The 17,059-nt window shown below is 53.1% G+C and overlaps 1 protein-coding gene across 3 annotated transcripts; it reads left to right on the forward strand.

Moving 5' to 3' along the window:
* The first annotated feature begins 3,740 nt into the window (after nucleotides 1-3,740).
* On the forward strand, nucleotides 3,741-9,119 carry Hasp (Hig-anchoring scaffold protein). Of its 3 annotated transcripts, none has more exons than XM_025307928.1 (6): nucleotides 3,741-3,977; nucleotides 4,235-5,031; nucleotides 5,514-5,644; nucleotides 5,993-6,233; nucleotides 6,338-7,139; nucleotides 7,501-9,119. In XM_025307928.1, the coding sequence occupies exons 2-6, from the start codon at nucleotides 4,236-4,238 to the stop codon at nucleotides 8,819-8,821; spliced, it is 3,291 nt and encodes a 1,096-aa protein (XP_025163713.1). In that variant the 5' UTR covers nucleotides 3,741-3,977; nucleotide 4,235; the 3' UTR covers nucleotides 8,822-9,119. The 3 variants fall into 3 exon arrangements, with proteins under 3 accessions (XP_025163713.1, XP_025163714.1, XP_025163715.1); XM_025307929.1 differs by having other exon boundaries at nucleotides 3,741-3,974; XM_025307930.1 differs by having other exon boundaries at nucleotides 3,741-3,957.
* The last annotated feature ends 7,940 nt before the right edge of the window (nucleotides 9,120-17,059 follow it).

Below are 17,059 nucleotides of genomic sequence, written 5' to 3' on the forward strand. Positions count from 1 at the left end.
AGATTGTTGTTCGTTGGAATTTTTGCTTTCACGCGCTCGCGCCTCGGCCGGGGCAATCATCGGCCGTAAGCCGAAACGTCCGGTTGCAAAAGTCCCCCCGCGTGTGCCCCCGCGGGCAACTCTGCTCAAATCAATTTCATTCCGGTAATTTCGCCTCTCTTCTAGACCAACGCCAACTGGCGTCATTTGCCTCGTGATTGAGTGCGAAAGATTGCAACCGGATTATGCGCGCGGCTCGGCGAGAGTGTATGCATGCGCGCGCGCGCGCGCGCATGCGGCGATCAGAGTCCGGAGGTTCTCGTCGGGGAACGGCCGTAAACCATTATTCCGCAGCGTCATATGGACGGTGCGCGCGAATCGCAAAAGAACCTTCGAGAGAGGCTGAAGAGAGAATAATGGATTCGCGAGACTGGGGATAATGGTCGCGTAACGAGCTGTAGAATGAGCAGAAACGCGCGTAGCTTTTGCCGGGAGTCCAGTTTTCTTTCTTTCTTTCTTTCTTTTTTCTCCCACTCCGCCCCCTCTTTCGCTTTCTCTCTCTCTCTCTCCCTCTCTCTCTCGTACTTTTCCACGCCCGACGAGGTGAAGTTGATGGAAAAAAGGAAGAAAAAGGAAAAAAAAAATATGAAACTCCGCGAATTTACGGTTCTACCTCTCGGGCCCTTCCCGAGCACTCCGGAGCGCGTAACGAGAAACTTCAGCAGTCATGTTCCTTCGCGTTCTTCACGACTTTCTCGCAAGACGAATTAATAGAATGAGAAATTGCGCAAGTTGAGAGCAGCTCGCTACGAAAGTATTCGAGCTTTTCGAGTAGGAAGAAGAGGAGTAGAAGTAAGAGGAGGGGGAAGATGGTGGTGGCGGTGGTGGTGGAGACGATTGAAAAAAGGGTGCACCGTCATGTAACGTAGGCGCACGACTGTAAACCGACACTTTGATAGTCGGTTCTCGTCCCTAAAGCTGGCGAGGCGTGTGCCGCCCACCGAGGACGAAAAGAGACATCCTTCGAAGAAACTCGGCGGCAGAGTTTCTCATGGTGGCGCGCGTGCACCACTTGTATCCTCGACGAGAGAACGCAACCGTTCGATGCCGCCGGGATTCGCGTCCCCGAGCGGATTTCCCTCGCGAGAAAAGTGGACGGACGCTACGCACGATCTCGCGTCACGTTAGGAAGAAGGGGAAAGTTGCGATTCGTCCGAAATTCATCATGTCTCGACTGAGACCCACTGCTCCTCCTTCATTCCTCACAGCCGCGAAGAGGTGCCACGAGGATGCTTTCGAACGAGCTGTCCTCTTGTCTTCCAGCCACTCCCATTTTCAGCTACCGAGTTACTGCCACTCTGTCAATCCGGTCTGATGCCTGCATCGAGACGCGGAAATGACCGTGACACTGAATGACTTCAGAACCAGTCTTCTTAAAAAGCGCGATTGGCGTTTTACACATCGGGGCAACATAAGTACGAAAAAGAAGACAAACGAGCCAACTCTCAAGTGTCAAGCAAAGAAATGCCGAGGATGACTGCGAGTATGTTTTATAGCAATTAGGGGTATTCTATAAAATTCAGTATCTTGTGTACGATATAGCCGTGACGCTCGACGTCACGTTCTAGAGACTTTTCGAGCGCGACCATTCGTTCCATTCTTCTTGGTGAAAACTTGGGGGAAAACAACGAAACGACCTTCTGTATAATACAAATTCTATTACGGAAGCTCGTCAGACTGTACATTGATATGCAATCGATCAGATTACAAATACAAGGAACAATCGCGCGCGCATTTTGACACTCGCCGACTACTCGCCGTCGAGTTGGCGAAGGGGATGTTTCTCTTCGCTCGACCGAAAGTTCTCCGAAATCGTCTCATTTGAATAAGACGAATGAAGACGTTACACGGCGACACACACGGTGCGTTCACAGAACGATGAAGCCGATACACGAGATTGGACCGCGACAATCTTTACGGCGCGCCCGGAGCGCACCGAACCATACCGATTGATCGCTATCGTTACGAAGACAATGTGGCCGACGTAGACTCGCTTTAACGATGACGCTTGACTTAGAGAGAGAGAGAGAGAGAGAGAGAGATCAGGGATTATCTTGCGGTGGCGTGACGACTAACAAGCACAGGCCGGAACAGGCTCGCGATTCTACCCGATGAAAACTGATCTTCCTCCTCCTCCCCCACCTCGCGGCTATCACCCACGCACTTACGGAGCCCGCGCATTTTTCAGCCGTTCGCTGCTCTCGACTTCGTGATAGGCAAATTGCTACTTTGTCATGCAAATCGTCGCGGCTGCGAACTGGAAATTGGGAGTTTTTCCGTCTTTATTGCCTCGTACAGTCACACCGGAGGGAAAAGGAGAGAGAGAGAGAGAGAGAGAGAGAGAGAGAGAAAGAGAGAGTGGACGATCTCAGGTGTCATTCGAATAGATAAAATGTACTTGTTGCGTTTCGAATGCGACAGAAGAGAAGAGAAGAGAAAAGAAAAGAAAAGAAAAGAAAAGAGAAAGAGAAAGAGAAAGAGGTTAAATCGGGATTGCGGCGGACGTCTCTTAGAGAGAGACAGTTCGTAACGCGAGTATCGTGCTCGAAAGCTCAGGATAATAGGACGCGCACGCAGGTGCGCGCTCTCTCGTTCGCGCTCGCACACACTCCAAGGAGTTCGCCGTGCTCCAAGCGCCGCCGCGGCGGCTCGTCTCAACACCTTTCTCCCCCGGCGTAATTTTTACGACACCGTCGTGCCGTTTGGCGCTTTCGCGGCGTCGTGTTTTTGCTCGTTCCGGTTCGTCCCTTCCTCGATTCCATTATTATTCGCCTCTCGCGCGAATAATAATTTTCAGACATTGCCCTGTGCGAGAGGAGCTTCTGTTTTTCGCTCCTCAGCGGGTCGAGCAAGGGTGTAGCGCACGATGGTACGGGTTTAGTAGCCGCTGATTACACGGCGGATGCCCTCCGCTTTAGGAATAATTCTCCATTTCTTTGGCCTGTAACCCTGTAACGATCCCTCAAGGATCGAACGAGAGACGGCTGGCACGGATATGCCTTCACGTTACGCGTTTCAATCGCGATTTTCCATCGGTAGAAACGTTTCGTCAAAAGTATGAGAGAGAGAGAGAGAGGAGAGAGAGAGAGAGAGAGAGAGAGTTTGTGGAGAGGAGGATATATCCCGTAGAAATTCATTTTTCAATGCACAAAGCGAATGTAAATTTGTCCCCGAGTAGCTGGTCTTTGCGAATTTTGTTTTGGTTGCTGACTACCAGCGGGCGTATCACACATTACGTCCGCTGCAGTTGAGCCGAATGTACCACGACCAGACAGCGAAATTGAATCTGAAAATAACGCAAACGCTCGTTCGTTATATGTGACACCTGTCTTCATAGCTGCCAAGAAGCAGCAGCAGCAGTAGCAGCACCACCAACAAGCCAAGCGAAGCCGAGGGGTGGCTGCGCAGCTTCAACCCTTTTTCATCAGCGCGTTTCCTCGCCATCTACTGGAAGCTGGGGGAATCACGAGATGTATTGAACAGGCTGGATGCGCGCAGCGAGATGCGCGAATATCCGCGAATTCCCGTCAGCGGGGGACCGCAGTCCATACAATAAAGAAAAAAGCGTTCAAGGTAGAGCGAGAGACGGCGAGGTGGTGGCAGTGGGTGCGAGAGAGTATTCCGTCGAGAGAGAGAGAGAGAGAGTGAGAGAGAGAGAGAGGGAGGGAGGGAGGGAGAGAGAGAGAGAGAGCGACGTGCCGAGGGCGAGAGCGAGGAGCGAGCGCGAGTCCTAATCCTCCCGGACGGCGAAGAGGTGGACTCGATTAATAGTCGCGCTCACGAGTGAAACAACGTCGTCTACGGCCACAGCACGGGATGACTTCCGCGGCACACTGAGAGCGGCATTTCTGGCGCGGATTCGCACTTCGATGGGCGATCGTGCGCACCTGAAGACTGCGGCGCATCGGCATCTCGCAGGTCTCTCCCTGAGTGAGGTGGTCAGTTCGAGCAGCCGAGTGGTCATGTAAACTCATCGCTGCTAGCTCTCATCTCTCTTTCTTTCTCTCCTTCTCTCTTTCTGTCTGTCTGTCTGTCTCTCTCGCTCGCTCTCTCTCTCTCTCTCTCTCTCTCTCTCTCTCTCTCTCTCTCTCTGTCTCCCTCGGCGTCAACGTGTGGTCTAATCGTTCACGAGTTAGACAGCTTCGACGAGAGTGAATCTTCGGCTAATCCGGAATCCTGTCCGTACGAACGACAGAATGAAACCGAGCGCGATTGTTTTGCTGCTGCTGCTGCTGCTGCTGTGTGGCCAGTTTCTCGCGTCGGAATCGAAACTTCGTCAACAAGCGGCCGCGGTAGACGACGACGATGAGGACGACGATGACTGGGACGACGACGACGACGAGGACGATGACGATGGCTACCAGCCAAAGCCCGAGGTCGACGACGACGGGCGGATCTACAAAAACCCGCGCAACTCACCCTCCGCCATGTGCCCGAGGGACGAGGAGCAGGCGGAGCTGATGGGGCAAAAGTGTCTGCGGAAGTGCTCGACCGACGAGGACTGCAAGAGCAAGAAGAAGAAATGCAGATGCGACGGAGCCTGCGGAATGTCGTGCATCAAGCCGGAGCGCGAGTGCCCGGCGTTGACCGAGATCGATCACGGTTTGATGACAGTCACCGGGAGATTTTTCGGCGACCGAGCGCGTTACGTCTGCGATACCGACTACTTCATGGTCGGTCTGTCGGAGAGAACGTGCCGCGCGGACGGTCAGTGGACCGGCACCACTCCGTCCTGCAAGAAGGACCCCAGCTCCTTCTGCTCCCAGCCGCCAAAGATCCAAAACGCGCGCCACAATGCTCTCGCGGAGCAGACGACTTTCGACCTCTCCAACACGGTGCAATACTTCTGCAATCATGGATATATGGCGACAGGGGTTAAGAAAGCGAAATGCCTGATGATGGAGAACGTCGCCAGCTGGTACGGGCCCGACATCACCTGCAAGCCTCAGAGCTGCGGCCAACCGCCGATCGTCTCCAACGGATGGCACTCTGGTGAGTCTATCCGGGACTATCGCGAGCTGTCGGGTCTCACGCGGATTTAACTACTTGGCCTACCTGGGCCGTGCTACGGGTGGAGACGTCTTCTCCAAATTTCCTTCCGGTATAATTCCACTCGAAGCTTAGATGCGTAATAGTGAGAATAAAGTACTAAACGACACTCGTCTGCTGTCACTCAGGTTCGAGCGCTTTCTCACTCACATAGAGCAAACAGATTCTCCACTCAGACTTGTCGAATGAACGATTTTTCGCTTCAAGGAGAAATTCAAGGCTTCAGAGTAAATTTTGTCTGATCGATCGAAGAAACAGTCACTCGTACTCGTGAGTGAGTGATCCGTTCACAAAGTTTGAACGAAACATTCACTCTATTGTGCGTCTTCGCACGACAGTGTTTTCATCGTCGTCTCTTCGAGTAAGATTTTCACGCCGAGAAATTATTAGATGCTCCGTTCATTACAAGTTTTTGCTTCTTCAAGGCGAGTGTTACACGTACGACTGTCGCATATCCTACCACTGCTTGGAGGGTTACGAGCTGGTTGGCAAAGCGGAGAAGTTATGTCTGGCGGACGGCACGTGGACCCCGAAAGAAATGCCGCAATGCGTTCAAGTAAGAATTAACGAAGAGCTAAATCCGATATTTTAGGTTTTCGCGGCGTGAAGAAGAAATGGTTGGTTGATCCGGCTGCCAAATTTATGCCGCGTACTTCAACGTGGATTCCCTTCCGTCCTTTCGCAAATATGTTCCACTTGATTCGTTCAGGGAGAAGCACAACTTGTGGAGAAACTCAGATCAAGCTCAACTCGACTCAAAGCGCTGAGATTACCGTGCGAACCGAGCGCACGTGTGTGTGTGTGTGTGTGTGTGTGTGTGTGTGTGTGTGTGTGTATGTACATCGCTCGCGAAGTAACGCGAGGCAACCAAGGTAACGTGTTCCTTAATATCTCTCGCGCGCAGGTCACGTCCGTGCAGTGTCCGAAGCCGGAGAATCCAGTTAACGGCAAGGCTGTCTACACCTCCTACGCGTATAATTCCATCGTATCGTACGAGTGCAAGTACGGCTACACCGTCGTAGGCGCAGGGACCAGACGTTGCGGCGCTGACAGGAAGTGGACTGGAAAGACGCCTACCTGCCAGGAAATCAATTGCGGCTTGCCGGGCGTGCTGTATAACGGCTGGATCGAAAACATCGAGGCTGGTGTGTGATTTGAAGCTGACGAAGTGACGCGACCGCAAAAAAGCGAGCGCGGCCGCGCTCTGCGTGGCATCATTAATGCGTTTCTCTGAAATTAATAATCGCAGGCACAGGGATGGGCGCCAGCATAATCTTCCGCTGCAAGGATCACATGAAGCTCGAGGGCAACACCTCGTCGGTCTGCCAGAAGGACGGCAAGTGGCGTTACCCTCTGCCGCAGTGTCTAGCACCGTGCGTCGTGCCGCAGATCGAGAACGGCCACATCATTGTGGCCAGCCACGAGAGAGATCACATCAACAATGTCACCGTGGTGGAGCACGGCGAGAGGCTGTTGGTCACCTGCGTGCAGAATTACGAGTTCGCCGCCAACAGCACTCCGGTGCTGTGCAACAACGGCACTTGGTCCATAGTGCCGAGCTGCTCGCCCGCGAGGTGCAAGCAGATGCCAAAGGTCCCGCGAAATGGGATGGTGATAGCGCCCAAGACGGATCACGGCATGAAGGCGGTCTTCAAGTGCAAGGACGGTTTCGAGCTGGTTGGCGGTGGCCCTTTGAACGCCTCCGTGTCTGTCGAGTGCCGCTACGGCAATTGGATCGGCGACATACCGCACTGCGTTCAGGTGTTCTGCCCGTTTCCGGGCTTCATCGAGAACGGCAAGGTATTCCTGGTGGGCAATATGGGAGTTTACGATTACAGACCGTATGTGCGGAAGATCGTCAACAACAAGCAGATCATGTACGACTGCGACAAGGGCTATGTTCTCGACGAGGGTCCGACCGGAGCGACCTGCATCGGCGGCTCGTGGAGTCCCAAGGAGTTGCCCAAGTGCATCCTCGGGCAACACCCGAGACTCAGATGGAGCAGACGACGTAGATCAGTGGACGACGAGAACGTCACTTTGAACTACAAGTGAGTAATGTCTATAAATTGTTCGAGAGCATCAGCTCGACGATCAGTCCGACTAGAAAGACTGTTTCGCTCGAATATTCTCCCGTCAAAGAATATTAATTATTAGGTTGACTCGCAAAATGGGTTTATTCCCATAAGCGTGCTGGAAAAGCGCGCATCGAGGCAATTTTTTGTAATCTGTACCCTTTTAAATCTGCCAATCTTTTCCGCCCGCACGCCGACGTGAGTGAGATGCGCATTCTGTGGGGGGAAAAAAAAAAAAAAAAAAAAAAAAAACTGTGGGAATCAACCTGATGTTTTGGGAAACAAAACTAATTCGCAGAAACGCGCCAGAAGCAAAAGTTGAGTATGAATGTTTCAGAAAATTCATCGAATTCTTCCGTAAAGTGGGCAAGAAGCTACTGCATATGGAGATGAACAAAAGCCGCCAACACGCCAAGCACAAGATGGAGGGTAAGCTTGGGTTCTCCGTCAGCAGTCACTCAAACGACACCAACAATACGTCCGACTCGATCTTGAGAGCGCACGCTGGCCACGGCAACAAGTCACGTCTGCGAGAAGAGCGAATGATCGACTTCCTGAAGATCGTGTACAGAAAGCTCCAGCGTATGGACGCCAAGCATGGACCGAGCAACTCCAGCAACAGCACGATGCACGACCTGCTGAACGCCATGAGCAAGAACTTCTTTCACGTAGACTTGGCGGAGTCGCGACGGAACGGCAGCAGAGCTCGCTCGTACTTTGAGATACGCAACCAGAGGGAATTCATCAAGCTGAAGAGGGAATTCGAGCGGATCATGAGATTCTACAACAAGTCCATACGTTGGAACGAGAAGCAGAATCGAAAGGACGCCAAGAGGAAAGGCCTGTCGCACGCGGAGAAACGGAAGGACAAGAAGAAGCACCGGAAGAATTATTACAAAGGCTTCTACGAGTTCGTCAACAGCTACGTGACCGAGAAGCTGTCGATGTTGGAGGCGCGCAACGCTACCGAGGAACTGATCAGGAGGATGAAGATCGACAAGTTCACCGTGAGGAACGGTACGACCTTCACGGTTGGCGAGATGTACGCGTTCTTCAAACATATCATAGAGGATAGATTGAACTCAACCGAGGAGAACGCCGTCGCCGTCGCCGTCGCCGTCGAGTCCAACACAACGTCCGCGTCAACGTCGACCTCGACGCCGAAGCTGAAGCCGGAGGTCGAGCCGTACGTCAATCAATCGTCGACTGTCCCAAGTCCCAACGAGGTATCCGCGCTGGACAACGAGATTCCTGCCAAAGAGGGGGGGGCGCCCAAGCATCGCAGTAAGCGAATACGAAACGCCTCGGAGGACAGCGGCGCGCCGCGGCAGAAGAGGAAGCTATTGTCCCTAAAACCGGCCGGCGCGGACGGTCCGAGTAAGCCGTCGAAGAAGCCGAGCCACGCAGCCGACGTTAAATCAAAACAGTTCACCTTCGACGAGCTGGAGGCGCAGCAGCAGAGCCGCTCCAAGCGGTTCCTGACGGCCTCCGAGCTGGATAATCAAATCTTCCTCAAGAACTTGTATCTCCATGCTTACGAGGACGAGTATCGGGCGAACGTGAAGCGATCGATCGGCCAGATTAACCGCACGGCTGCCGGCTGGTCCAGCACGTCGAGGAGACGCAAAGGCAACCTCGGCGCTTACGAGATCAAGTGAGGAAATCGTGTGTTGTGATATTAAACGGAATTTACTAAGTCATTTACCGATATCAATCAATTTTAGGCGAGTATACACCATATACGACATAGTTATTAATCGTTGTCCCTCGTCGATACGCACTGTAAACGTGTATCGCGCTTTTTTGAAAAATAAATCTTTTCCATGCAAAACACCCGCCACCGTGGATGGATATTATACGTACACATCCATATCGCTCGGCCCGCTCTCACGAGGAGAGCTCGCGCGCACAAGTCTGACGAAACCAAAGAAACTGTCAATAAATATCATGTATGTATACAGGGCTGTTAGTTATTTGACGATGATGAATCAATGAACAAGTCGATGAAAAAATCAGATCGAACCGCGCGCGTTACGCAAGCTCGCGCGCGGCGCGGCGATCTGGCCATTCTCTGGCAACGGCCGGTGTAAGGAGAAGCCGTTGCGTAACGATGCGTGCGATATCATTAAATCCTCCGGCCGACTGTTTATCTGCTCCGTACCGACGCACCGATCCGGTTCCGGCAAAAATTGCTCGTCGCCGTCGCCGTCGCGCCGCGCGAGCCGATCGCACCGGAGGCGCGGGCACGATCGTAAACACTCGCGCGAGTGCCGCCGCGCGATATCTCACGATCTGCGTGCACCGTGACGGTGATTATGCCGTAACCGCTCGGAGCAATTAAGTCTCTCCGAAAATAAGCGGAGCCTAAAACGAGATCAAGGGGCGCGGTCGGCCGAGAGGCGAAGTGACTCGCGCGGCGCGGCGCGGCGCGGCGCGGCGACGCGCGCGCGCACACACGCTTCCCCTCACCTGTCAATAATGGCGTTGTCATTAATTACGGGCCAATTATAATCCGTAAACGCTCGCGTGTACACGATGCTATCGCGACGGTGTCGCGCCGCTCGTTAACATATCCGAAGCCGCGCGAGCGCGGCTTCTCAGGGCGCGTTGAATCGATTAATCGCTCGCGCGACAGCCCGACGCGTCTGTCACGATAAGAGAATATCGCGCGATGATAACACGTCGTTAGAAGCGTGACACGGACGTCAGAGCGCGGAGATTATATTGAAATTCGGGCCGAGCGGAATCGCCCGCGATGCATCACGAGCGCGCGAATGATCGACGTTCTCGCTGATAACGGCGGGCCTTGGAATATCGCGTCGCGATATTCTTCCGCGACCCAGTTCGCGGCTTGAATGCATTGTTCACGGTAGTCGTCGAGTAGAAATATTTCGTCGACGATTCAGCGGACGAAGGACGAAGCGGAGAACTCGCTCTACCCGAGCGGACGCGAAGCATCATCGCCGAGTCGCTCCGCTTGGAACGCGACTCGGCTGTGTGTGTGTGTGTGTTGTCCTTTCTGTTTCTCAAGTAGAGCTTCATTCGGAGGAATTTAGAGAAGGTTTAGGTGTTGTAAGGTAAAACGGGACAACGCCCCGTGATCGGCCCTTGTACAGGTGAGAATAATCGAGTAGAGAGTAATGGCTCGCTATGCATTTGAATTTTAAATGCCTCACCGCGTCCACGAGGGAATACACTAGCCGACTATAGCCGACACGCCGAATAAGAAGGCGCCGGGGCCGTGGCCGGAGGCGGGGAGAGGGGGGGGGAAATCGATAGTCGCGCGGGGGAGCATTGTTCTCGGGCCGCTCGTAAATGGCAGAGCATTGGAGCGCGTGCGCTCAGCGAAAAGCAACACGGGGGAGAAGAATAAAAACGTCGACGGGACGGCCGCGCAGCGGTCTAATTCACTTAGACCAACGTGTTCCCAGTTCCCATTATTTCAGTTCGTACGACCAATGATTACGCAGTCACTTGACCGGCGCTAATTACGCTAATACACGTGAGGGAGCTTTGCGGTAAGTGGCTCCCGGCTAGTTCGACTCGGCATCAATTAGAGCCCCCTCACGTGCAACCTAAGGCACACACGGACAATTCGTCGTTAGAACTGTGTTAAAAGTGTGTTAACGACGAATAATGGGAAACGCGTACGTGACGGGAGACCGCAAAGACCTCTTCGGCGCGAAGCGTCGCAATAGGAGTCTCGTCTCCAAGAGACACTCACTCCGCTCGTGTCGTCGTGTAAGAAATTACAAGACGCGCTCGATTATTCCGCGATTACAGCGCGATAATCCGCCCCTCTCTAATTGGCCCCTTTAGCCCCCGGAATACAAACGACGAGACACGGAGTTGCTTTCTGTTGAATATCGCGTGACAAAGTCTCTCCGGTAACCTCATTTCCCGTTATTATTGATGAATAATCAGTCATCGGTCGAGCTTTGGTACGAGTTCGGTGGAAAATAAACGCAGCGGTGGACGCGTTCCTTGCGATCAACTATTCGCCGACGAGGAGCGGGGAGGGGAGGGGGGGGGGAGGAACAAACGTCAGCCAGGGCTTTCACGATCCCACCGGTTCGGCTAACGACCGTCCACTCTCGAAAGTCTCGCTCTCGGGAAAGGGTTTTTGGATAATCCACCACGTCTCGCCACCTCTCGGTGAATCGCCGCGCCGGTAGTCGGCGCGGAGCGACAATGCGAATGAAGTCGGGCTCGGCGGCAGGCGAGCCGAGTAGCCGATGATAATCTCATTGAAAGAGGAGTTAAGCGATGCCCGGGCTTCCTGCCAATTCAGCTTGCCAAGTGTCGCCTTAGACGCAGTCAATGCCGCCGCGAAATTGCCGCTCGGTGGCTACGGTGGCTCAATGAAACCCGCCGGTATTTCAGCCGAGGATTTGTCTAGATAACCGCCCGGCTCCGGCGGGACGTGCCAAAAACGCGTCATTGTGCGCGTTCATCGCGAGATTGTGAATGAAACCGAGCTCGTGACCGATCGCGACGCTCGAGAATGGATGGATCAAAGAGAGAGAGAGAGAGAGAGAGAGAGAGAATTCGGAGGGAGCAGAGAAGGGTTTACCGTTTCAATTGTGTGGACTGGACGGACACTATTGACCGTCGGGTCAATCGACCTCCTACAACTAGCGTTCTTGGAACTTCCTGTACTCTGAATTCGCAGGGTCACAGAGAGTTCCGCAGCACACTTAACTCTGAATGGAGCACGAAATCGCTCGTCGTCGTCATCATCGTCTCGAAGTTCGTCGTTTCCACGTGACTGTTGCCGGGAAGCGCAATACCCGCGGAAATTACGTGCACGTCGCGACGCGCAGAAATCATCCTCGTGGTCACCTACTTGGGTCTTGTCGGACGTACGTTCTCGCACGCGCGCGCGCGAGAATCGTCGTGTACACCGGACGCCGGATACTAATTTACTGACGCGAAGTAACACGGCGGCAACGAGTAATCGCGCTAATAGAGTCGTCAAGTAACTCGTACGTCGTGTGTAAGTGATTAGTATGCGGCCGTAGAGAGAGAGAGAGAGAGAGAGACTTCCTGTTCTTCCCGCATATGTTGATAAGTGGCGATGCATTTCGCAAGCTGAAAACGCGTTACCGCAAGCGCTCAGTTTAATAATACGAATCAACGTCCTAAATGCCTGCGACTGGAGTCAACCTGCGGTATTGGCCGCCATCTTTGAGCGACTTTTCCAACATCGTCGCTTTGGATTTTTCACGATATTTCACGATATATTCGCGTCGAAACGTCCTCTTTCCTTCCTTCATTTTCCCGCTCAATTTTACGACGTGGCACCCTGCGTCTTTCGGAATCCGCCATCTGGCCGACGCAATGCGAATCGCTACGTAATTACCGATGTAAAAATGTACACACCGTCGGGGCCCGCAAAGACTTGAAAGCGCACGCGCTCGCGCTGTCTCCGCTCGAGTCTCCCTCTTCCCGCTTTTATCGTTCCCGACTGTCCGCATTATATACGTGCCGCCGAGCGTCATTTGCGCCGCGCTCTCGGCGCGTAGGAAATTAGCCAGCTGGCGGGAGCAAAGCCCGAGATTATGACACTTTCTTGGCGGTCGAGTGTGTATCGGCGACGTCGTCGCGAGACATCTGGCGACCTCCTATCGGCTCGGCTCTTACCTTCCGAAGCGGAAGGATTTTTGTCTGCTCGAAGGTGGTCTTCCTTTTCCACTTAACGCGTGCCTCCCCCTCCCGCGGCACCGCTCTCTGTAATCAGTCGCACGTCTTGCTCATTAGCACGTCTTTTTGGCCGGCTCGTGGATTTCAATGAAGCTGATCGCGGACACGACGCCGAGTCTCGCACGCGAATCGCATTCGTAATCATCGCGGGTCGAGGGAGATCGCGCTCGTGTGTATATGTGTGTGTGTGTGTGTGTGTGTGTGTGTGTGTGTGTGTGAGACTTTTTGCCATGGGCGGCTCGGAGACGGCTTAAGCAGGTGCCGCGACCATAATCGAGCGCGATCACACGCTCCTGCCGAGATCACAGGGACCAAATTAAATCGGACGACGTTCGGACGCCGGTCGACAGGTAAAGGGAGAGAAAAGACGCGCGGGAAAAGCACTTCTCGCGAAGAATGATGGGTTAATAATTGGCTCGGGTCCGAGTGATTTGCCAGAACTATGGTTCGCGTGGTCGTAAATTAAATTCGGCAAAGGCGCACGTTAGAGCGCATCGCGCGGATAATGCCCGAGCCGAAGCGTGCGTCGGGATTGCAGCGGCACGTGATTTCGGTATCCCGAGAATGCCGAGAAAAATGCGTGAGCATCCGAAACTTGTCCTTCCCAAACAAATTTCGTCCTCGCGTAAAAATATGCACATTGGTGTGAGTGAACATATATATATATCCGCGAAGCGAACAACATCTTTGTTAATAATCAATGTTTAAATAATTACGAAAAGACTCGATAGAAAACGCTTCTCCCGCTCCGCGTCGCACCTGCTGACCCGTTAAATTAGCGCCGCGCGCGCTCAGATGCGACCGCCTTTGTGGCGAGGCAATTAAAAAGAATGAAAAAGAAGGAAAGCACGCTGGAACGTCCGACCGTACACACACACACACACACATACACACGATCGAGTCGGTCGTGCAATAAACGGGAAGAAAGCACGCGTATAATAATAAGAAGATTGGAGTTTCGTTTCTGTCCCGACGCAGATTTATCGAAGCATCGCCAAATATGGATTTCGCACCTTGCTACCGGCGCGCGGGCGCGCGCTGCTGTCCCACAAACTGCAGATTTCGCGCCTTAACCCGTCCGTTTAAGGTATCGTGCTTATGGGCTGATTACACGCCGGTTAATTTCAATAACGAGACTCAGCAGCCGTGCCGGACGCGCGGGAGTTCCCGCGCGGGGGGGGGGGGAGGGGAGGGGAGGGGAACACGCTCCGCAACGAGAGGAGGAAGGAAACAAACGTCGAGCGAGTCGCGCATTCGAGGTCGCCGAGTGAGTGAAATAAACCGCCGACAGCCCTCGTATTCGTTACATTGTCGATAATTGAACATTTTCTCTGCCGACGTGTACGCACCTTCTCATTACGTGCTCGCCTCGAGACGCGCTGCTCATCCTCCACGTAGCGCTGTGACGGCGCGAGCGCGCGCGAGCGATGGACGTTCCGCTTTATTATTGCCGGTTGCGTCCGAGATATCAAACGGCCGCCGTAAAATCCTCGCTGGCCGAGTCTCGACCTATAAAAGCTCGAGGCTCGTTAAAGCCGCTCACGGAATAATTGACACTCTTTTTTCGAGCTGCGCGCGCGCGCCCGATGGTCGCGTACACCGCACTGAATAATCGATCAAGATGTACCGCCGGCCGGCCCCCGTATACATATATATATATATATATATATATATATATATACCCTGTTAACCAAATAATGACTGTCCGCCGCAACGAATAAACGCCGCGACGGAATCAACGGCAGCGGGGGAGCGGCAGCGGGGGAGACGAGGATTCGGGAGTGACGAGCGAAAACGGAGTTAATGAAATGCACGTAGCGCAGCACGAAAGCGAACGAGCGGGCGATCCGCTTTAATTGACACGTACGCTCGCGCGCTGCTTTCCTCCACCGCCGTTGGCTCCTCCGGCGAAATTGAATTTCTTTGACCGCTGGAAATCACTCGGACGTCGTGCTGCATACGGAATAAAAGTGCTGCAGCGTGCGCAAAGTTTCGGAATATTTATTCACGGCGCCGGGCACAATTTTGTTCCGTGTCCGCCGTTATAGCCCGCTCCCGCGTTTCGCTTTGAGCGACTTTTCCGCTTATGAATTTCTCTTCCATCTCTCTCTCTCTCTCTCTCTCTCTCTCTCTCTCTCTCTCTCTCCCCCTCCCCCTTTCTCTTTCCATCTCGCGCGAGAGAGAAATGAGCAAATTCTCACTTGTACTTGTACTTACGGTCTGACGATTTGCTCGACGGTATTATTATACATACGGAAAGACCAGCTCTCTACGAGCGTTTCGCGTCGTATCGGATGATTCCGGATCCTCTGAAATAATGAGATCTGGATCGCCGGACTTAATCCGTCCCCGCTTCGCGAGCGAATGAATCTTTTCTCGGCTGGCTGGACATTTCTCATGGGTCCTGGGTCCATGGATCATGGGATTTGAAGATGAATTAAACCCCATCGCACGAGGTCGTTTCAATTCGAGACGCGTTTACTCGACGAGAGAACGAGCCTGGCCGGTGGTCTCCGCTCGCATCCCGCGTAGAAAGCACTGGTCATTGTGAACTGCTCCTTGAGTCCACTCTCTCTCTCTCTCTCACACACACACACACACACACTCATTCTTGCTCTCTCATACACACTCACTTGCACTCTCGTCGCCGGTCTCTCTAAGCACGGATGGATCTTTTTATAACCGGATTTACAGACGCACAGGTGGCACGGCTAAACGTACACGTAGGGGTGAAAGGGACGCGTCGGGATTCATTGTACGTTTCAAGATTCGGATTGCATCGAAATTGCGCTCTACAAATGGACTCCCCTTCTTCATCTCTCTCTCTCTCTCTCTCTCTCTCTCTTTTCCTGTCCAAGCGGACATTGGCCATAACGATTAATCTCTCGGTCGAGATCGTATTAGAAATTAAACCTCGCGGCGGCGCAATGGTGTTCCTTCGAGACAAAATTTAACGCGATATTAATACACGCAAACAATGCACGACTGCCATTCGGAAGCGTATTGATGTAAAACAACTCAATCGTCCTCGTGAATGATCAAATAGCATCTTCTCTGTCAATGATGATGATAATAAATCACCCCGAAACTGTGACGCAAGAAAATAGATTGACCATCGACATCCTCAATCGACAACGGGAGGTAGTTGTACGAATAAACGCGGATGACTGAACCTCGTTTCTGAGAAAGGAGATTCTTCTAGGCGCTATCAAGGAAAAAATGAGAAATCTTCGGCGGATGCCGCGGCCTTAATTCGAATTAGATTGGATCCAATTTATATCCAATTAACTGAGAAAGACGGTGCCCTCGGGACAGAATGAAGAAGAAAGAGGGGAAGAGAGAGAGAGAGAGAGAGAGAGAGAGAAAGAGGAGAAATCATCCCGTTGCGAGAGCTCTCGAGTATCTATTTCAGATTCGTCGAGATTCCATGAGAATTGGTCACGGCCGGCTTTCGGAATCGATCCACCCTCGACGTTGATAAGTATTCACCTTTCAGACAGCCGGCCACCATTTCGAATCGAGGACGCACCGATTTCTTTTCCGCACGGCTCACGGGAGATGGGAAAGGAAGCGCTGGCCGGGTGATATTACGAGCGTGCAAAAAAAAAAAAAAAAAGAAAAAGGGCGAAACGACCGGCGGCTTCTAATTCGGAAACGAGTCGGCCGGCTCGTTTTTTAATTGAAGGATATAACGATGTCCTTGTTGCGTCCGCCTCGGCGGACCGCGATGAACCCTACGAACCCGGCCTAAGTCGGCGGCCGACAACGCGATCCCCTGTCTCCGCCTCCCTGCCTCCTCCCGCCGTCGTGGATGACTCCTCGCGCGCCGGCTCCTATCGCGTGGGGGAGGAGGACTGAAAGAACGCGTTGTTTTAGACAACGAATGCGGCCCGTCACCGTTCTCGACGCTCTTCATCAACGGATAATGATGAGTCTTATACCTTGAGACAGCGCGCGCCGATGAATGGCTCGCTTGTAAGATTTTGTGGTCGCGAGAGGATTTTTGTTACGGGGGCCTTCCTCGCACGATCGCTATAAATAACGCGCGCGTCTTTCCACAGGAGAAAGGGGGAAACCTGTGTCTGCAGCGGGTAAAGGGAGGAGGGTCGCCGATCGCGATGACGGGAAACGGCCGAAATCGCTCTCTCTCTCTCTCTCTCTCTCTCCCCCTCTCTGTGAGCGAACGACCACCC

This window comes from Harpegnathos saltator, unplaced genomic scaffold, assembly GCF_003227715.2.
Source record: "Harpegnathos saltator strain DR-91 unplaced genomic scaffold, Hsal_v8.6 scaffold132, whole genome shotgun sequence".
Taxonomy (NCBI): Eukaryota; Metazoa; Arthropoda; class Insecta; order Hymenoptera; family Formicidae; genus Harpegnathos; species Harpegnathos saltator.

Bases quoted from the DNA above. Each gene is read 5' to 3' on its own strand.
- Hasp (XM_025307928.1), top strand. From the start codon at position 4,236: ATGAAACCGAGCGCGATTGTTTTGCTGCTGCTGCTGCTGCTGCTGTGT. The intron at 5,032-5,513 runs GTGAGTCTATCC...TGCTTCTTCAAG, and splicing joins CTCCAACGGATGGCACTCTG to GCGAGTGTTACACGTACGAC. The intron at 5,645-5,992 runs GTAAGAATTAAC...TCTCGCGCGCAG, and splicing joins AAATGCCGCAATGCGTTCAA to GTCACGTCCGTGCAGTGTCC.